The sequence below is a fragment of the Salvelinus fontinalis genome, chromosome 1, assembly GCF_029448725.1.
Source record: "Salvelinus fontinalis isolate EN_2023a chromosome 1, ASM2944872v1, whole genome shotgun sequence".
Taxonomy (NCBI): Eukaryota; Metazoa; Chordata; class Actinopteri; order Salmoniformes; family Salmonidae; genus Salvelinus; species Salvelinus fontinalis.
The window spans coordinates 63,497,000-63,519,672 of NC_074665.1; the positions used below are offsets into that span (position 1 = coordinate 63,497,000).

The following is a 22,673-nucleotide window of genomic DNA, read 5'->3' on the forward strand; positions in this document are numbered from 1 at the left end:
CCACCATGGTCACTGCAGCTGTATGTGTGTGTGGGTATGTGTGTGCATCGTGCGTGTGTGTGTGTGTGTGTGTGTGCGCACGTGTGTGTGCTTGGGCAGCTGGAGGGCTCAGTGTATATGGCTCAGTTCACAGCCGAAAGCTCCTCAAAGGAATGGAGTCAGCAATCTCAGCTCCACCAAGACGTGCACACGCAAACATGCACACACACAGCTGTGCATTTTTTTATATATTTTTTATTTCCTAAAATGCGACAGCCACCAGCTGTTCTTACCACCTAGCCACGGGTCTTTCCCTGTCCTAGATGGGAGAAGTCTGGTGGAGCAAGGAGTGGATTGGTAGGGTTTATAGTTTGTGCTGATAAACCCCATAGCTGAAAAATGGATATGTAACAGCACCTGATCTCTAAATAAACCTTGGTGGCTTTATATTGAACTAAAGTGTTTTCAGAAAGTAATCATACCCCTTGGCTTATTCCACATTTTGTTGTGTTTCAGCCTGAATTCAAAATGGATTAAATATAGATTTTTTTCACCCGTCTGCACACTGAATACCCCATAATGACAAAGTGAAATAATGTTTTTAGAAAATGTAGCAAATTTATTGAAAATGGAATACATAAATATCTAATAAGTATTCACATCCCTTTGCTATGACATTCAAAATTGAGCTCGGGTGCATCCAATTTACCTTGATCACCCTTCAGATGTCACTACAACTTGGTGGAGTCCACCTGTAACCAAGTCAATTGTTTGGACATGATTTAGAAAGAAACACACCTGTCTATATAAGGACCCACAGTTGACAGTGCATGTCAGAGCAGAAACTATACCATGAAGTCCAAGGAACTGTCCATAGATCTCCAAGATATAATTGTGATGAGGCATATTATCTGGGAAAGTGTATAAAACAATTTCTAGAGTGTTGAACATTTCCAAAGGCATTTTCATTGGGAAATTGAAAAATATGGAACTACCCAGACTCTGCCTAGAGCTGGTCGTCCGACCAAACTGACCAACCGGGCAAGAATTTATGCAGCAGCGTACAAGACATTTTGAACTCGCCTTGTTGTGCTGTGCTCACTTGAACAGGAAGGTGGTGCAACGGTCCTTCTTGTGGGCTCTAGAAGGAGTCCCAAAATCCTGACTTGGATTTCCGAGTTAGATGACCGTTGAAAATAATTTTCTGTATTTTCCCTGTTGGAGCTAGTTTTATCTAAGTTCCCAGTTGTCTTGAACTCACAAGTCTGAGATTTCCCAGTTCCGAGTTTCCAGTTGTTTTAAATGCAGCAGAAGTCATGCTGGATGGACAGCATGGACAATTTATTCAAACTTGTATGGCCCATGGCGTTACCCCCTTTTTCGTGATATCCTATTGGTAGTTACGATCTTGTCTCATCGCTGCAACTGCTCTACGGACTCAGTGAAGGTCGAGAGCCAAGCCACACTGCTTCTTGACGCACTGCTCGCTTAGCCCGGAAGCTAGTCGCACCAATGTGTTGGAGGAAACACTGATGACCGAAGTCCGAAGTCCGCTAGAGCATGATGAGACAAGGATATCCCGGACGGCCAAACCCTCCCCTAACCTGGACGATGCTGGGCCAATTGTGTGCCGTCTCATGGGTCTCCCGGTCACACATGGCTGTGACACACCTGGCTGCAGTGGCACCTTAGCACTTATTGTTGAATTTGCGATTTCTAACTTAATGTAATATGTTTATGTACAATGGTTGATGAGCACCGATACATTTTATCTATAATTTCTCTTCACATGACAAGGATTAAAAAGTATTTGCCAGTAGATTGTCGACTTGACGCATGATGATGACTGCTAGCTAAGATTTTGAAAGTATGATGTTGACATGATCAGTCCAATCAAAGCTACTGTAGATATAATGTGATTTGATGTAATTTTATCTGTGGCCAATGACCTTGAGCCTTCTTGGATGTGCACTTCTAACGTCTATGGCAGCACCCAACGGGCTTGAATTTGATTTAGCTCTATCCGTAGGTTTTGCTGTGACGTAGTGTCCCCATGAGTGTGAGAACACTGAGCCAATCACGGCACAAATAGAGAACATTACCAACCCCTACGCTCCGTATTTTCCGCTGGCTGCCCCACCATCATAGAAAGCACTGAGGTAGGCTGAAACACCTGCATTTTGGAGCTGCCTTACTCAAGAAAGCAGAAGGAGATCATGTACAGTATGTGGCTTTATTAACTCAAAGATGTTTTTGTTTTTTTACATTGTTTGCAAACTGATATGTGACACGTATTATTGCCAAAATAATAACCATTTATTATACTTTTTTTTATATGTGTATATATCTTTTAGCTAAACAGGTGCTCCACCTGCCCTGAATGACGCATAGCCACTGTTCTTCACTCCTGGTTCTAGAGAGCCTTGGGAGTGGGGAACATTGTAGCTCTTAGCATCCTCATCTCTCACTATTCAACAATCTCTGGTATCAATCAGCCTTCTGCACCTATACTGTAGCCTATTATAACCACACCCATCCTAACCTAATCCCCGCCACAGCCACATCAAAGTACCCCTGTCCCAGATCTTATGGCTGCTACATACTGTAACACCCAGCAGTCTGTGCCTGTGTTGTAATAGTCAAGGCGAAGTGAAAAGCTTTTAATTTTCTCCCAAAATAAGTTAATATTTCCTCCTGATCCAACCACTGGGCTGCTGCTTCAGTAACACCCAGTGTGCGGGTGTGAATGCTTACAATGTCTGTGTTAAGTCTGTTCCCAGACCTGCCTGTAGCATTACTATGTTTTGTGCAGCTCTAGCCTCATAGGCTGTCATATCAAATGACAGGTTTAATTTAATAGTTTAATCCTCTCGCCCTGCTTTAAATGCAAGTCCCTAGCTATATCCTGATTGGCAGGGCAATGGGTGTGAGACTTTTCAGCTGTACACACACATGCAGGCACACACACACACACATTACACACTTTCGTAACAGCTGCTTAGCTACAGCCATAGCTGGACTAGGGGACATCTGCCAACACTCTCTATAACATGTTGCTTTTTAGACTTTTTACTGTCCTATATAATTTTGACTGAGTTCTGCAGGCCACATAAACGTATACATGTATGGTGTTGGAAAAAGCCTACATTAAGAGTCCAGATGACAGGACAGAGTCTAACGGACACAGACAGATAGACAGATGCAGACACAGACCGACAGACCGACAGACCGACAGACCGACAGACCGACAGACCGACAGACAGACAGACAGACGCAGACACACAGACAGACAGACGCAGACACACAGACAGACAGACGCAGACATACAGACAGACAGACGCAGACACACAGACAGACAGACACAGACACACAGACAGACAGACGCAGACATACAGACAGACAGACACAGACAGACCGACCGACACAGATAGACAGACCGACACAGACAGACAGACCGACCGAGACAGACCGACCGAGACAGACCGACCGAGACAGACCGACCGACAGAGACAGACAGACCGACAGAGACAGACAGACCGACAGAGACAGACCGAGACAGACCGACAGAGACAGACCGACAGAGACAGACCGACAGAGACAGACCGACAGAGACAGACCGACAGACAGACAGACCGACAGACAGACAGACCGACAGAGGCAGACCGACAGAGACAGACAGCCCGACACAGACCAACAGAGACTCAGACAATAGGAAATGTACATTGAATAACTGGTGTTTTTATGTACTGTAGCTTGGTAAGCATGACATGTTCTGGTGAATATCTTGTGTTGTTGTCGTGCAATAGTCTCAATAAATGCAGTAAATGCACGTAAAATGTACAGTCACTAAACATTAGTTTAAATATAGTATTTACAATAAAACATTTTAGATAAATAAACTATGCTATAATTAATGTTAGCACATACAGTACATGCCAATCAAGCAGACAGATTCAAATCTTTAAGACTTTAGGGAGCTGGAAGCGGGATGATTGTGGTCACATAGCTAGTGAGAATAGCCCAAATAGTTGGTTAGTGGTTAGGAGGGAACCCTAGTATTTCCCTCTCTCTGAAGTTAAGCGTGGTTTAGGGAACATTAATTGTGTTTTTCTTTCCGTGGGACTGCTTAATGTTCAGCTGTTTAATCCTATTTGAAGTCCTGAGCAATAAAAACCATATAGGTCTGCCTATGTGTCTTTCAGCCATAGGGTTTGTGACATTTCTCAGTCACGTTGCCTGTACTGATCCCAGTAGCTTTTGGGTGGGGCTGTTTGGGGACACAAATATAGCTCTGTGTGAGTGGCTGGGTGTGTGTGTGTGTGTGTGTGTGAGAGAGACGTGTGGTGTTAACAGTGTGTCTGAATGTGTGTGTTTAATGTGAGTATGTTAATGTGTTAATGTGAGACACCAACTATAGAACTAGCCATCCTGATAGCCAGTCATCCATAACCATCTACCACAGATACAGGCCTCTTTCACTACCGCTATCAGAGCTAGGCCTCTTTCATCCTCTTGGGGGTTCTACTACCATACGTCAGCCATGTTTTTTTCCGCTGCACCGTCTGTCAAAGTGATTACCACACATGCAAATCAGCCGCTGTAAGGTCACGCACACGCAGAGCTCTGACTGGATATGAGACATGACAGGGTTCACAGACCAGATCTACTGTACCTCACGGGGAAAGAAGACTAGTCTAAAGATTACACAAAAACCTTTCTCCTCTGAAAATGAGACCTTGAAAGGAGATAATTGAATGTATGCACACACAGGTGTGATGCAGCAGGAACTGCACAAAGTACACTGCAGTGAATGGGAAATTAGTGGGAGTGAATTTTACATTTGCTGACTGTTTATAGCACTCAACTTTACTTTAATCATTGGTAGAGTTGAGTCAAAACTGAAACCAATGTCTAAACTCATCAGCTGCCATTTGAACTCTCATCATCATCATTATTGGTTTAAATTACAGGGACAATGCCTCTGTTTCCTATTCTGACGAACACTGGTGTATTTTTACTACTATATGTTATTTACTCTGTGAGGTGGTATACATCAACGTTTGTGTGTGTGGCCGCTCGTTAGTGTGTGCTTGTGTGCAAGATTCCTTGTAATCAGTTTCTCAGGATCTATTTCGTACCCGCCTTTTTTCACGGAACTATTGCCCAAATCAGCTAAAATGGGCTTTTTTAAATGAAGATCCACAATCCACAGGAGCTGTGTTGGTCTTGATAAGTTAAACTGTGGTTGTTCTGATCTACCTACTACTAAGTGGTATTTTACGTGTTTTTTTACACACACATATAGAGACAGTTGGTTCAGGGAGTGGGTTTTATTTAGTCTATTTAATGTGGGTGGATGTATACCCAGTCATTGTTACCAATATGGATGGAGGCCTACAATCTATAATTTGGAACAGGGATGGGCAACTCCAGTCCTCGGGTGCTGGAGTGGTGTCACACTTTTTGCCCATTCCTTGAAAACCCTGATTAAACTAATTACATTCTAAAGTGAAGATCATGATGAGTTGGGTAAAGTGTGACACCAATCAGGCCACCGAGGACTGGAGTTTCCCATCCCTGATTATGCAATCACCAACCTGCTTTCTCTCAGCTCTCTCGCTCTCTTGCTCTCCGATTTTTTTGGTCAGACCACCTGTGTGTTATTTTTGTGGTCACTTAATATCTTCCCAGCTTACACCTCCTTTTAATTTCTCTAAACATTGTAAAAAAAAAAAAAACTCTTCTCAATGTACTTCCTCATTATCTCAATGTTACTTTTCACACTTATCAATAAAAGTTAATGTACTTGCCTACTGTCTAAATTTGAGTACTCTCCCACGTTCTTTCCTTCATCACATTGACAGGTTGTTTTACAGTTAGAAGCACCAATCTATGGACTCAAGTGTTACTGTATTTTATCTCCCAATTCAGCTTTGGCTCTGTTCTTGCTTGCACGTGTTCTCTGCTCGCCAGGGGGTTGTAGCGGATGGCTAAGTTACCAATGAGCAGTGACGTTTTCTTTCTGAAAAGTACTGGCTGGGTGGCGGGTGTTTTTTTTGTTGTTTTTTTTTAAGTACAAAACGGTGGTAATGATGTGTGTCGGATCTCTGGAGTACTCGAGGTACAGTCTTGTTATCTCCTCTGGCAGACAGACAGACAGCGAGAGATAGAGATAGGAACCTTTTGTTGCTTAAGTACAGATAGGAACCTTTTGTTGATGGGGTGCTGTTGGGGTTCTGTTGTGGTGGAAGAAGACACAACCGGTTCACACAAACAAATGGCTGAGATCGTTATCTGTTTATCGCTCTTTAACCTCAGCTTTCACTACTGTGGGTGTAGGTGGGTGTGTCTATTAGATAAGGGCCGTTTAGGGGGATTGCATTGCAATGCCCTCGGGTCTAGGTTAAGTACCATACAAGATACAGAGAGATGTATGGTTGGTGTCGTGTGTTCATGTTCTCATCTTCCCTCTTCTCCCTCTCCCTCTTTCTCTCTAGGTACTGGTCCTATCCATATGAACAGTGTCCAGTGTTTGGGGACAGAGAAGTCTATCCTAGACTGTTACTTCCAAGATGTCCCTCTCTGGACGTTTAAACACACCCAGGATGCCTCAGTACGCTGTAACATCCCCAAGCTTGGCCTGGACAGCACGGTTAGAACACACACACATTCACACACACACCTTTACATTATAGAATTAAGCAATAAGACCATGTTCTGTTATAATCTCCACTCGGCACAGCTAGAAGAGGACTGGCCACCCCTCAGAGCCTGGTTCCACTCTAGGTTTCTTCCTAGCTTCCGGCCTTTTCAGGGAGGTTTTCCTAGCCACCGTGCTTCTACATCTGCATTGATTGCTGTTGGGGGTTTTAGGCTGGGTTTCTGTACAGTACTTTGAGACATCGGCTGATGTAAAAAGGACTTTATAAATACATTTGATTGATTGATTGAGGGGGTGTGGTATATAGCCAATATACCAGTGCCTACCACAAACCCCTGAGGTGCCATATTGCTATTATAAACTTGTTACGAGTGTCATCAGAGCAGTAAAAATTCATGTCTTGTCATACCCGTGGTTTACGGTCTGATATACCTCGGCTGTCAGCCAATCAGCATTCAGGGCTCGAACCACCCAGTTTATAATACCAATTCAATTATTATAGAGTCATTAGATATTTATAATTATGAACATCTGACTTGCGAAACATACAGGTTGAGAAAATACTGAATTGAAATGTATTTTTCTCCCTCCTTCTTCTCCTCCCTCCTCCTTCCTCATCCTACCCTAGGTGCGATTGGCGGGGGGCAGGGAGCCAGGTGAGGGGCGTGTGGAGGTACTGATGGATGTAGGGGGTCGTAAGAGATGGGGGTCAGTCTGCAGTGAGAACTGGGGGATCAACGAAGCCATGGTGGTCTGTAGACAGCTGGGTCTGGGGTTCGCATCCCGAGCACACCAGGTACGGAAACACACCTATGAATCCCTATTCCCTGTATAGTGCACAACTTCTGGACAGAGCCCATTGTGGGAATATGGTGCCATTTCAGTTTAGAATACACCCTGACTCCCACAATTCACCCATCAACTCACTGAGTGTCCCTGTGTCCTCAAACCTGAAAAATCACCGGATAGCTGAAATACTCAGTAATACTTTCTGAGGGACATATGTAGGAACTCCTTCAAGACTGTTGGAAAACCATTCCTCACGAGCTGGTTGAGAGAATGCCAAGAGTGCAAAGCTGTCATCAAGGCAAAGGGTGCTATTTTGAAGAATCCAAAAGATAAAATATATTTTGATTTGTTTAACACTTTTTTGGTTACTACATGATTCCATATGTGTTATTTCATAGTTCTGATATCTTCACTATTATTCTACAAAGTAGAAAATAGTAAAATAAAGAAAAACCCTTGAATGAGTAGGTGTGTCTTTTGACTGGTACTGTGTATATATATATGAACAAAGTAGATGTCCTAACCAACTTGCCAAAACTATATTTTGTTAACAAGAAGTTTGTGGAGTGTTTGAAAAATGAGTTTTAATGACTGTTGTCATTAAAACTTTAATGACTCCAACGTAAATGTATGTAAACTTCCGACTTCAACTGTATATATATATATATATATATATATATATATATATATATATATATATATATATATATATATATATATATATATATATATACAGTTGAAGTCGGAAGTTTACATACATTTACGTTGGAGTCATTAAAACTCATTTTTCAAACACTCCACAAACTTCTTGTTAACAAAATATAGTTTTGGCAAGTTGGTTAGGACATCTACTTTGTTCATGACACAATTCATAATTTTTTTTGTTTTTGTTTACAGATGGATTATTTCACTTATAACTCACTCTATCACAATTCCAGTGGGTCAGAAGTTTACATACACGAAGTTGACATTGCCTTTAAACAGCTTGGAAAATTCCAGAAAATTATGTAATAGCTTTAGAAGCTTCTGATAGGCTAATTGACATCATTTGAGTCAATTGGAGGTGTACCTGTGGATGTATTTCAAGGCCTACCTTAAAACTCAGTGCCTCTTTGCTTGACATCATGGGAAAATCAAAAGAAATCAGCCAAGACATCAGAAAACCAATTGTAGACTTCCACAAGTCTGGTTCATCCTTGGGTTCAATTTCCAAACGCCAAACAAAAATAGAACTGTTTGGCTATAATGACCATCATTATGTTTGGAGGATAAAAGGGGAGGCTTGCAAGCCGAAGAACACCATCCCAACCGTGAAGCACGGGGGTGGCAGCATCATGTTGTGGGGGTGCTTTGCTGCAGTAAGGTCTGGTGCACTTCAGAAAATAGATGGCATCATGAGGTAGGAAAATGATGTGGTTATATTGAAGCAACATCTCAAGACATCAGTCAGGAAGTTAAAGCTTGGTCGCAAATGGGTCTTCCAAATGGACAATGACACCAAGCATACTTCCAAAGTTGTGGCAAAATGGCTTAAGGACAACAAAGTCAAGGTATTGGAGTGGCCATCACAAAGCAAAGAGGCACAGAGTTTGAAGGTAGGCCTTGAAATACATCCACAGGTACACCTCCAATTGACTCAAATTATGTCAATTAGCCTATCAGAAGCTTCTAACACCATGACATCATTAAATGGAGCTGTTTAAAGGCACAGTCAACTTAGTGTATGTTAACTTCTGGCCCACTGGAATTGTGATACAGTGAAATATAAGTAAAATAAAGTCTGTAAACAATTGTTGGAAAAAATGAATTGTGTCATGAACAAGGTAGATGTAATAACCAACTTGCCAAAACTATAGTTTGTTAACAAGAAATGTGTGGAGTGGTTGAAAAACAAGTTTTAATGACTCCAACCTAAGTGTATGTAAACTTTCGACTTCAACTGTATGTATATATATTTATATATATATATATATTTATATGAATGCATTATGATCGAGTGTATAATGCATGTACAGTATAATGCCTTACAATACAACATAATGCCTTACAACAATTCTTTAACACTTACTATAATTTGTCATAACGTAACTGACTTGCAGACCTACCGCCATTTCCACAGCTGACCGTCACCTGACCATTCAGCAGCTAAATACTGTACAGTGCTAAATGACTATCTACCCATACCCCAAGTGGAAGTGTGTGTTAATTGTGTGTGTGCTTGTGTGTGTGTCAGTCTGCATTATGTTTATAGAAAAGCTAGTCTGTGAGTGGATGGGTGGTGCAGGAAAAATCTCAGCTATCCATAAATAGATGATTTTGAATAGGAATATAAATATACACATCTATAGTACATCTACAGTACAGAGGGTATTTATGAAAGGGATGTTTGCCAATAGTAGAAATACCCATGAAGTAGAACAAAAAAACTCTCAAAAAGCATGTTTCTTTCAATTCACAGGATGACGGAGGAGAGAAAAGCAATGTACAAAAGTCAAACATCTCTCTCTCTCTAGGAGACGTGGTATTGGGCTGGGGATCGTAATGCAGCAGAGTTGGTGTTGAGTGGAACCCACTGTGTTGGAACTGAGCTGTCAATCCAACAGTGTCGCCGTAACAACCACGTACACTGTCCCCGAGGGGGCGGGACTAATGCTGCAGGGGTCACCTGTTCAGAGAGTGAGTCATTATCAAAGCACACCTGTCCACCTGGCTAGCTCTCTACAACTGTGTAATCTTAACAGATCCTGCCAAGGGTTCTGTTCAAATGTCAAGAAATGGGAGAAAACGGTTTGAAACTGAAGTACCTGAACTCCAATATTAGCACTTAGCTTTAACCTACCCCTCCCCACTTAGCTTTAACCTACCCCTCCCCACTTAGCTTTAACCTACCCCTCCCCACTTAGCTTTAACCTACCCCTCCCCTTCCCGTATTGGCCCTTGACCTATTGTTTCCTGTAATACCTGATTTATCTTTCACCCCTGACCCCCATCCATGCCTAAATTACCCCCAAACCACTCACCCCTCTCCTCTGCCCCCTAGCTGCCCCTGACCTGGTACTAGATGCCCAACTGGTTCAGGAGACAGTCTACCTGGAGGACCGACCCCTACACCTGCTGACCTGTGCCAACGAGGAGAACTGTCTGTCATCCTCCGCTGCCAGAATGAACTGGCCCTACGGACACCGCCGCCTGCTACGATTCTCCTCTAGGATTATGAACATGGGACGGGCCGACTTCAGACCTAGGGCTACCAGGGAGTCTTGGACATGGCACGCATGTCATAGGTAAAAGGTGTTGTGTGAGTTGTAGTTTTATGATGTCTAAATGATTTGTGGTAGTTGCAGCCTTTCGCATAATGAACATGATACAGGCTGACTATAGACCTAGGTCTACCAGGGAGTCTTGGACATGGCACCAGTGTCACAGGTATTTTTGGGGGGTCAGGGGCTTTGTACTTCTACAATTTTTTGTTTTAGGTATTGTACTTGTTGTCCTGTTTCACTTCATGTAGGGATTGTGGTAGTTGTAGTTTTACAATGCCTTGCCATATACTTAGTAGTAGCTGGAATGTTCTATTGCCATACTTGTGATGAGCTGTATTACTATATCACTGTACTCTATGAAGAGGATGTGGTAGACCTCTATGAAGAGGATGTGGTAGACCTCTATGAAGAGGTTGTGGTAGACCTCTATGAAGAGGATGTGGTAGACCTCTATGAAGAGGATGTGGTAGACCTCTATGAAGAGGATGTGGTAGACCTCTATGAAGAGGATGTGGTAGACCTCTATGAAGAGGTTGTGGTAGACCTCTATGAAGAGGATGTGGTAGACCTCTATGAAGAGGATGTGGTAGACATCTATGAAGAGGATGTGGTAGACCTCTATGAAGAGGATGTGGTAGACATCTATGAAGAGGTTGTGCTAGACCTCTATGAAGAGGATGTGGTAGACCTCTATGAAGAGGATGTGGTAGACCTCTATGAAGAGGATGTGGTAGACCTCTATGAAGAGGATGTGGTAGACCTCTATGAAGAGGATGTGGTAGACCTCTATGAAGAGGATGTGGTAGACCTCTATGAAGAGGATGTGGTAGACCTCTATGAAGAGGATGTGATAGATCTCTATGAAGAGGATGTGGTTGACCTCTATGAAGAGGATGTGGTAGACCTCTATGAAGAGGATGTGGTAGACCTCTATGAAGAGGATGTGGTAGACCTCTATGAAGAGGATGTGGTAGACTTCTATGAAGAGGATGTGGTAGACCTCTATGGATGTGATGTGGTAGACCTCTATGAAGAGGATGTGGTAGATCTCTATGAAAAGGATGTGGTTGACCTCTATGAAGAGGATGTGATAGATCTCTATGAAGAGGATGTGGTAGACCTCTATGAAGAGGATGTGATAGATCTCTATGAAGAGGATGTGGTAGACCTCTATGAAGAGGATGTGGTAGACCTCTATGAAGAGGATGTGGTTGACCTCTATGAAGAGGATGTGGTAGACCTCTATGAAGGGGATGTGGTAGACCTCTATGAAGAGGATGTGGTTGACCTCTATGAAGAGGATGTGGTAGACCTCTATGGATGTGATGTGGTTGACCTCTATTGATGTGATGTGGTAGATCTCTATGGATGTGATGTGGTTGACCTCTATGGATGTGATGTGGTAGACCTCTATGGATGTGATGTGGTAGACCTCTATGAAGAGGATGTGGTAGACCTCTATGAAGTGGATGTGGTAGACCTCTATGAAGAGGATGTGGTAGACCTCTATGAAGAGGATGTGGTAGACCTCTATGAAGAGGATGTGGTAGACCTCTATGAAGAGGATGTGGTAGACCTCTATGAAGAGGATGTGGTAGACCTCTATTGATGTGATGTGGTAGACCTCTATGGATGTAATGTGGTAGACCTCTATGAAGAGGATGTGGTAGACCTCTATGAAGTGGATGTGGTAGACCTCTATGAAGAGGATGTGGTAGACCTCTATGAAGAGGATGTGGTAGACCTCTATGAAGAGGATGTGGTAGACCTCTATTGATGTGATGTGGTAGACCTCTATGAAGAGGATGTGATAGACCTCTATGAAGAGGATGTGGTAGACCTCTATGAAGAGGCTGTGGTAGACCTCTATGAAGAGGATGTGATAGACCTCTATTGATGTGATGTGGTAGACCTCTATGGATGTGATGTGGTAGACCTCTATGAAGAGGATGTGGTTGACCTCTATGAAGAGGATGTGATAGACCTCTATGAAGAGGATGTGGTAGACCTCTATGAAGAGGATGTGGTAGACCTCTATTGATGTGATGTGGTAGACCTCTATGAAGAGGATGTGGTAGACCTCTATGAAGAGGATGTGGTAGACCTCTATGAAGAGGATGTGGTAGACCTCTATGAAGAGGATGTGGTAGACCTCTATGAAGAGGATGTGATAGACCTCTATGGATGTGATGTGGTAGACCTCTATGAAGAGGATGTGATAGACCTCTATTGATGTGATGTGGTAGACCTCTATGAAGAGGATGTGGTACACCTCTATGGATGTGATGTGGTTGACCTCTATGACGGGGGTGTGGTAGACCTCTATGAAGAGGATGTGGTAGACCTCTATGAAGAGGATGTGGTAGACCTCTATGAAGAGGATGTGGTAGACCTCTATGAAGAGGATGTGGTAGACCTCTATGAAGAGGCGTGGTAGTCCTCTATGAAGAGGATGTGGTAGACCTCTATGAAGAGGATGTGGTAGTCCTCAAAGAAGAGGATGTGGTAGACCTCTATTGATGTGATGTGGTTGACCTCTATGGATGTGATGTGGTTGACCTCTATGGATGTGATGTGGTTGACCTCTATGGATGTGATGTGGTTGACCTCTATGGATGTGATGTGGTTAACCTGTATTGATGTGATGTGGTTGAACTCTATGAAGAGGATGTGGTAGACCTCTATGGATGTGATGTGGGTGACCTCTATGATGGGGATGTGGTTGACCTCTACAGATGGGATGTGATTGATCTCTACGGATGGGATGTGGTAGACCTCTATGAAGGGGATGTGGTTGACCTCTCTACGGATGGGATGTGGGTGACCTCTATGAAGGGGATGTGGTTGACCTCTACGGATGGGATGTGGTTGACCTCTATGACGGGGATGTGGTTGACCTCTACGGATGGGATGTGGGTGACCTCTATGAAGGGGATGTGGGTGACCTTTATGAAGGGAATGTGGTTGACCTCTATGACGGTGATGTGGTTGACCTCTATGACGGGGATGTGGTTGACCTCTACGGATGGGATGTGGTTGAGCTCTACGGATGGGATGTGGGTGACCTCTACGGATGGGATGTGGGTGACCTTTATGAAGGGAATGTGGTTGACCTCTACGGATGGGATGTGGTTGACCTCTACGGATGGGATGTGGTTGACCTCTACGGATGGGATGTGGGTGACCTCTACGGATGGGATGTGGGTGACCTCTATGGATGGGATGTGGGTGACCTCTACGGATGGGATGTGGGTGACCTCTACGGATGGGATGTGGGTGACCTCTATGAAGGGGATGTGGTTGACCTCTACGGATGGGATGTGGTTGATCTCTACGGATGGGATGTGGTTGACCTCTATGAAGGGGATGTGGTTGAACTCTACGAATGGGATGTGGGTGACCTCTATGAAGGGAATGTGGTTGACCTTTATGACGGGGATGTGGTTGACCTCTATGACGGGGATGTGGTTGACCTCTACGGATGGGATGTGGGTGACCTCTACGGATGGGATGTGGGTGACCTCTATGAAGGGGATGTGGTTGACCTCTACGGATGGGATGTGGTTGATCTCTACGGATGGGATGTGGTTGACCTCTACGGATGGGATGTGGTTGACCTCTATGACGGGGGATGTGGTTGATCTCTACGGGTGGGATGTGGTTGACCTCTATGGATGGGATGTGGTTGACCTCTACGGATGGGATGTGGTTGACCTCTACGGATGGGATGTGGTTGACCTCTACGAAGGGGATGTGGTTGACCTCTATGAAGGGGATGTGGTTGACCTCTATGAAGGGGATGTGGTTGACCTCTACGGATGGGATGTGGTTGACCTCTACGGATGGGATGTGGTTGACCTCTACGGATGGGATGTGGTTGACTTCTACGGATGGGATGTGGGTGACCTTTATGAAGGGAATGTGGGTGATCTCTATGAAGGGGATGTGGGTGACCTTTATGAAGGGATGTGGGTGACCTTTATGAAGGGGATGTGGTTGACCTTTATGAAGGGGATGTGGTTGACCTTTATGAAGGGGATGTGGTTGACCTCTATGGAGGGGATGTGGTTGATACAGTTACATATGGGGATATAATTTTTTATGATATATTGTATCGTATTGTTTTCACAAAAGCTTAGTATTATTTTTGCACTAGTTTTCTGTACCTGCACCAAAACTCCACTATTTTTCCTTCATAGCTCCTTCATAATTTGTTTTCAGCACTTGTATTTTCTCATGGCTCTCTCTTGTCCCTCTGCAGCAGACATATGGTGAGCAATATGTTTGGGACATTGAATCGCAATAAAATCACTGTATCAAATCGCAATACATATAGAATTGTGAGAATCGCAATACATATCGTATTGGAACGTAAGTATAGTGATAAAATCGTATCGTGAGGTCTCTGGCAATTCCCAGCTGTATATGATATGTAGGAGTTAGTGAGATTTCACATATCCCCTTTATGATCTGGATTCTGGGGCATTAAATAGCCTGATCCATGCTATAAACCCTGGCTGAAATGAATCCTGTACCTGCGTGAGTAGTGGGTCCAAGATCCAGGACCAGAGTACCAGGTAGCGCGAGTCGTGTGGAACTTTTTTCCCGTTGTCAACAAGCTGGCTTGCTAATGTCTTGTAGAATGTACGCAAATCACATTCAGAAACAGCTATTTTCAGGTTTAGTGAAAGCAAAATATATTTAGTAAAATTCTCACAAACGCTCCAGGAAACCGAACCCAGGAAACGACCTTAGTTACAGTCCAAGGGAGGCTGTGGGAGTCCTAGTCCAAGGGAGGCTGTGGGAGTCCTAGTCCAAGGGAGGCTGTGGGAGTCCTAGTCCAAGGGAGGCTGTGGGAGTCCTAGTCCAAGGGAGGCTGTGGGAGTCCTAGTCCAAGGGAGGCTGTGGGAGTCCTAGTCCAAGGGAGGCTGTGGGAGTCCTAGTCCAAGGGAGGCTGTGGGAGTCCTAGTCCAAGGGAGGCTGTGGGAGTCCTAGTCCAAGATCGACACAGCCAGCTTGTTGTGGTTAGCTGTGGTTGTCAGTCATTATAAGTAGTTGGTAGTGGAAGTTGTCGCTCTGGCTGACCATGCTTCAGGTAAATGTTTCTAAGTTGCATTATTATGGAAACCATCACCACAGACTTGCATTGTACAGCTGTAATGGGATAATTGGCACTTGTGGAACATAATTGGTCTGTGTGGGATGAATAAGGTCTTATTGACTTGAATTGAATTGAGTTAGTGACAGGTTACAGGGCTGTGTGGGATGAATAAGGTCTTATTGACTTGAATTGAATTGAGTTAGTGACAGGTTACAGGGCTGTGTGGGATGAATAAGGTCTTATTTACTTGAATTGAATTGAGTTAGTGACAGGTTACAGGGCTGTGTGGGATGAATAAGGTCTTATTGACTTGAATTGAATTGAGTTAGTGACAGGTTAGAGGTCTGTGTGGGATGAATAAGGTCTTGTTGAATTGAATTGAGTTAGTGACAGGTTACAGGGCTGTGGGGGATGAATAAGGTCTTATTGACTTGAATTGAATTGAGTTAGTGACAGGTTACAGGGCTGTGGGGGATGAATAAGGTCTTATTGACTTGAATTGAATTGAGTTAGTGACAGGTTACAGGGCTGTGGGGGATGAATAAGGTCTTATTGAATTGAATTGAGTTAGTGACAGGTTACAGGACTGTGTGGGATGAATAAGGTCTTATTGACTTGAATTTAATTGAGTTAGTGACAGGTTACAGGGCTGTGGGGGATGAATAAGGTCTTATTGACTTGAATTGAATTGAGTTAGTGACAGGTTACAGGGCTGTGGGGGATGAATAAGGTCTTATTGAATTGAATTGAGTTAGTGACAGGTTACAGGGCTGTGTGGGATGAATAAGGTCTTATTGACTTGAATTGAATTGAGTTAGTGACAGGTTACAGGGCTGTGGGGGATGAATAAGGTCTTATTGACTTGAATTGAATTGAGTTAGTGACAGGTTACAGGGCTGTGTGGGATGAATAAGGTCTTATTGACTTGAATTTAATTGAGTTAGTGACAGGTTAGAGGTCTGTGTGGGAGAAATAATGTCTTATTGACTTGAATTGAATTGAGTTACTGACAGGTTAGAAAACATGTGAAGGTATGACCTCATTGCCATTAAGTACAATAACTGCTGTTTGTACAGAACCTTACTCACGGAAACGTATGGCCCACATAAAGCTTTGCTTTGATAACCTGTCTAGGATCAGCGTGGCGCTAGCGGCACACCCCCCCCCCCCCCCACTGAAAAACCAGTGCCGCGAAATTCAAAAAAAATATTTTTTTTAAATATTTAACTTTCACACATTAAAGTCCAATACAGCTAATGAAAGACACAGATCTTATGAATCCAGTCAACATTTCCGATTTTTAAAATGTTTTACAGGGAAGACACAATATGTAAAGATGTACATCTATTACCTAAAAACACATTAGCATAATCCACCATCTTTTATTTGTCCACCAACACCAGTAGCCATCACCAATTCGGCTAAACTAAGATATTTATAGCCCCTAACCAACAAAAAAACTCATTAGATGACAGTCTGATAACATATTTATGGTATGGGATAGGTTTTGTTAGAAAAAAGTGCATATTTCAGGTATATGGCATAGTTTACAATTGCACCCACCATCACAAATGGACTAGAATAATTACAATGAGCAACGTGTTTACCTAACTACTAATCATCAAACATTTCGTAAAAATACACAGCATACACGAATCGAAAGACACAGATCCTGTGAATACAGACAATATTTCAGATTTTCTAAGTGTCTTACAGCGAAAACACAATAAATCGTTATATTAGCTTAGCACATAGCAATTAGCAGCCCAGCATTGATTCTAGCCAAAGTGAGCGATAAAAGTCAACATCGCCAAAATATATTAATTTTTTCACTAACCTTCTCAGAATTCTTCCGATGACACTCCTGTAACATCACATTACAACATGCATATACAGTTTGATCGAAAATGTTTATATTTAGCCACCAAAATCATGGTTAGACAATGTGAAATGTAACTCGGCTGGTCAGAATTTGTCCTTGCGCCACTTAGACAGTGATCTACTCTTATACATAAATACTCATAAACGTGACTAAAAAATATAGGGTGGACAGGGATTGATAGACAATTTAATTCTTAATACAATTGCGTTATTACATTTTTTAATTTATCCTTACTTTTCAATACAGTTTGCGCCAAGCGAAGCTACGTCAAAAAACATGGCGTCCTAAGCCACTAAAATGTTTCGACAGAAACACGATTTATCATAATAAAAATGTCCTACCTTGAGCTGTTCTTCCATCAGTATCTTGGGCAAAGGATCCTTTCTTGGGAGAAATCGTCTTTTGGTGGAAAGCTGTCCTCTTGCCATGTGGAAATGTCAACTACGTTCGGGATGAACTGAAAAGCGTGCCCAACTTTTCACATCGTTGCAAAAATAAATGTCCCAAAATCGCACTAAACGGATATAAATTGCTATAAAACGCTTTAAATTAACTACTTTGTGATGTTTGTAACTCCTATAACGAGTGAAAAGATGACCGGAGAAATATAACAGGCTAAACTAACGCTTGGAACAGGAGAGGGTCGGTGTCTTCCACGCGCGTTACGCAGCAAGAAAAGACTTGCTAGCTAAAGGTTTTTTTCATTTGTAGGGCCTGTGAACGAGCAATCGAGCCCGTTGGAATCGTCATCACGTAAAGGCATCCAGGGGAAGACGTAAGAAGTGTCCGTATAGTCATAGCAACGACAGTGCCCTTTTAACTGACTTCAGAAAAGTGCCCAACATTTCTCAAATCTGACTCCATGTCAGGGAAATTGCTGTAGAATGGGCTCTGTTCCACTTAGAGACAAAATTTCAACTCCTATAGAAACTATAGACTGTTTTCTATCCAATAATAATAATAATATGCATATTGTACGATCAAGGATTTTGTGGGAAGCCGTTTAAAAAATTAGCCACATTAGCATAAATAGTCTAAACAGCGCCCCCATCCCCAACAGGTTTGATAATGTTATGAATACACATTTTGCTGTTCTGTTGTACTTGTCTCTTAGTGGGTGTCATTGTTCAGAACGTTGCAAGCGAATGCCGCCCCACTTTCGTAGCATCACTTTTCATACTGCTGACACTAACAAAATATTCAACCTATTGGGACCTCAACGGAAGTTAGTAGATGGCGTTTGTATAAAAACTGTCTCATAGGGTCACATAGAAACCAGTATTTGTTGAATGGCCTTAGTGGCAGTTAGTCGTTGGTCAGCTACTTTGATATAAATGACATCATTTCCCCACCTATACATGTGACACATTCCTCTATCCTGGTCTTCTATCAAGTCAGGAACTTTTGCCCCGAATGAATGCCATTTCTTGTCAGATGACGAGAGTGTGTTCTGACTGTCGTCATCAGGGAAGGAGTCATTTAATCCTCCTCAGTGTGTTCTCTGTAGAGTTCTGTGTATGTGTGTATTCTGTTCCAGTAGGTTGCGGGTGGCCTGGCGGCATGTTGTCATCTACCCAGATTCATTAGCTGTCCACTGAATGTGTGTGTGTAATGACTGTGTGTGTCTTAATGAGATACATTGAGATATGACTGAGCCACTCTGTGTTACACAGTCTGGGGGTTGTACAGGGCTGCCCCACCTTTCTTAATCTGTTCCAATAACACAGGAGTGGTGTGTTTGTGTCTGCACATGTTCCTGCATGTCTTAGTTCCTGCATGTGTGCGTGTGTGCTTGCATGCATACGTTCCTCTGTGTGTGCATGTGATTGCATGAATGTGTGTGTGGGTGAGTTTCAATGCCCCCCATTCACTGTGAGTGTGTAAACAGCTCTGTGTGTGAGCGGTGCTACCTATCAAGTTCTAAAACAAGCTTCTATGAGAGGTGTCACTCTGACACCCTGCCCCATGTTTTAGTGGTGAGGTCACTAGGCTACCAGACATGAGGACCTACTGCTGTCATTCTGAAACACACACACACACACACACACACACTATTATTCTGTGTTACCAGGCACTACCACAGCATTGAGGTGTTCACCCACTATGACCTGTTGACTCTGAATGGGACCAGAATAGCTGAGGGACACAAGGCCAGCTTCTGTCTGGAGGATACATACTGCCCTGAAGGTAATAACACCATGTTATTAACATGGATGCCACAGCAATGTCACATGCTGTTAACATTTATAACAACAATTTGTTTTAAATAACTTGGCTTCATATGCTGTCCATGACCTGAATTATTCCTGGACCATGGTTAATCTGTTTTTATTTTATTTATTTGAATCACTGAAACTGGCTCCAAAACCTCAAGTTGAAGAGTAAAGTCACTGTTCTTGTCTGTGTGTCAGGTCTGCATAAGCGTTTCTCCTGCTACAACATGGGCGACCAGGGCATCTCAGTGGGTTGCTGGGATACGTATCGCCACGACATCGACTGTCAGTGGATTGACATCACCGATGTCAAGCCTGGAGACTACATCTTCCAGGTACACGCACACACACGCACACACGCACGCACGCACGCACACACGCACACACGCACACACGCACACACGCACACACGCACACACACACACACACACACACACACACACACACACACACACACACACACACACACACACACACACACACACACACACACACACACACACGCTCTTGATTAAGCTTTGAGTTTGCACTTTTGAGACTATCTCATTGGTCCTTTGTACCGCGCACATTTTTTTTTAAGTATGTTGAAGTATTTGACATGTTTGTGACTGAGGTCTGCAGACCCACCTCTGTGATATGTGATAACATGAGAGACAGCTATGTTGTATTAACCCCCCCCCCCCCCCCCCCCCCCACACACACACACACACTCCCTTTCTGTCATGACCCTGTCTCATGTTCATCAGCAGTGTCCTTGTGGGCGTCACATCAGGATACATCAAATACTCCAACTCCCATCAGCCACTACTTCTGTCTCAGGCTACTAATCCCAGTATGCCGTCCCAGGGGCCAATTAGGCTCTCGATTCTTTTTATATCTCAGCCATGGGAAAGACATGGGTAACAGTAAACGTTGCTACAGTAAAACACGCTATCTGTTAATGAGGGTTATGGTGAGACTAGCTCCCCCAGTAAAACTTACTGATATCTGTTAGCTAATGAGAGGGGGGTTACAGGGAAACTAGCACCCCCGTAATTACTGGTACTACCTAATTACTCCCTGCTAATGAGAGGGGGGTTGTGGTAAAATTTGTTCCCTAAAGACTGTGCTACCTAAGCCATGGAAGTCAGTTGAGAGGTTACAGTGAAGACGGTTCCCTGTTTCATCACACACTCTCTAATTGTCACAGACTGTTTTTTATAAACCAATAATTGTACAGTTAAACAAACCATACAACTTTTTCCACAGAAAATTTTACAAAAACGAATTTACTTGAAGAACAGTGTAGATGCAAAGTTGCATAACAGAATGATGGCATAAACAGCACAAACTTGTTCTTCAAGTACATTTATTTTTGTAAAATGATAGTGTAAATTGTTAAAAGTAGTCTGTGCAGTTGTATGGTTTGTTTAATAACTTTGAAATCATTGGTTGTGGCTTGACATACATTTGAAAAATCTGAGTCTCAGTGTCACTCTGTTACCTTACCGTGAAATTGCCCAGATGCATGTAACTAGTGTAGAAGTTATAGTTTTGTTGTACAATCTACAGTTATTCAAACTTCCGGGCCTATTCAGTGGGGTGCACCATTCAGGGCTTGTATTCACAAAGTGTCTCGTGTAACGGATGTGAAATGGCTAGCTAGTTAGCGGGTGCGCGCTAGTAGCATTTCAATCAGTTACGTCACTTGCTCTGAGACTTAAGTAGTGTTGCCCCTTGCTTTGCAAGGGCCGCGGCTTTTGTGGAGCGATGGGTAACGACCGTGCTTCGTGGGTGACTGTTGTCGATGTATGCAGAGGGTCCCTGGTTCGCGCCCGCGTCGGGGCGAGGGGACGGTTTAAAGTTATACTGTTACATTGATGCTGTTGACCCGGATCACTGGTTGCTGCGGAAAAGGAGGAGGTTGAAAGGGGGGTGAGTGTAACGGATGTGAAATGGCTAGCTAGTTAGCGGGTGCGCGCTAGTAGCATTTCAATCAGTTACGTCACTTGCTCTGAGACTTAAGTAGTGTTGCCCCTTGCTTTGCAAGGGCCGCGGCTTTTGTGGAGCGATGGGTAGCGATGCTTCGTGGGCGACCGTTGTTGATGTGTGCAGAGGGTCCCTGGTTCGCGCCCGTGTCGGGGCGAGGGGACGACGTAAAGTTATACTGTTACACTCGGAGTACGAAAACATGTATGAAAATGCTTGTACTCACTACTACAAGTCACTCTGGATAAGAGTGTTTGCTAAATTACAAAAAATGTAGAAGTTAGGATCTAGGATCAGTTAAATAAGACAAGGAGTGCCTGATCCTAGATCGAGGAACTTTGTGAACACAGACCCAGAACATTACACCATTTTTTTTACTATCTATCTATCTATCTATCTATCTATCTATCTATCTATCTTTCTATATATATATTCACAAAGACAACAAAAATAGCGGTGCTATACAAAATATATCAAATCAAATGTTATTTGTCACATGCGCCGAATACAACAGGTATAGATAGACCTTACAGTGAAATGCTTACTTACAAGCCCTTAACACATTGCAGTTTTAAGAAAATGCCTGAAAAAAAGTAAGAGATAAGAATAACAAATAATTAAAGAGCAGCAGTAAATAACAATAGCTGGGCTATATACAGGGGGTACCGGTACAGAGTCAATGTCAATGTGCGGGTCCACCAGTCTCAACGTCAACAGTGAAGAGGCGATTCCGGGATGCTGGCCTTCTAGGCAGAGTTCCTCTGTCCAGTGTCTGTGTTATTTTGCCCATCTTAATTTTTTATTTTTATTGGTCTGA

General features: G+C 43.2%; 1 protein-coding gene across 1 annotated transcript in view; it reads left to right on the top strand.

Moving 5' to 3' along the window:
* The window catches only part of loxl4 (lysyl oxidase-like 4), a 70,092-nt gene that overhangs the window by 39,632 nt on the left and 7,787 nt on the right, over positions 1-22,673 (top strand). Inside the window, exons 8-13 of the mRNA XM_055929604.1 lie at positions 6,477-6,631; positions 7,269-7,436; positions 9,943-10,105; positions 10,470-10,713; positions 19,747-19,862; positions 20,087-20,223. Coding sequence (XP_055785579.1) covers positions 6,477-6,631; positions 7,269-7,436; positions 9,943-10,105; positions 10,470-10,713; positions 19,747-19,862; positions 20,087-20,223 — 983 coding nt within the window. The remainder of the gene's footprint in view (positions 1-6,476; positions 6,632-7,268; positions 7,437-9,942; positions 10,106-10,469; positions 10,714-19,746; positions 19,863-20,086; positions 20,224-22,673) is intronic.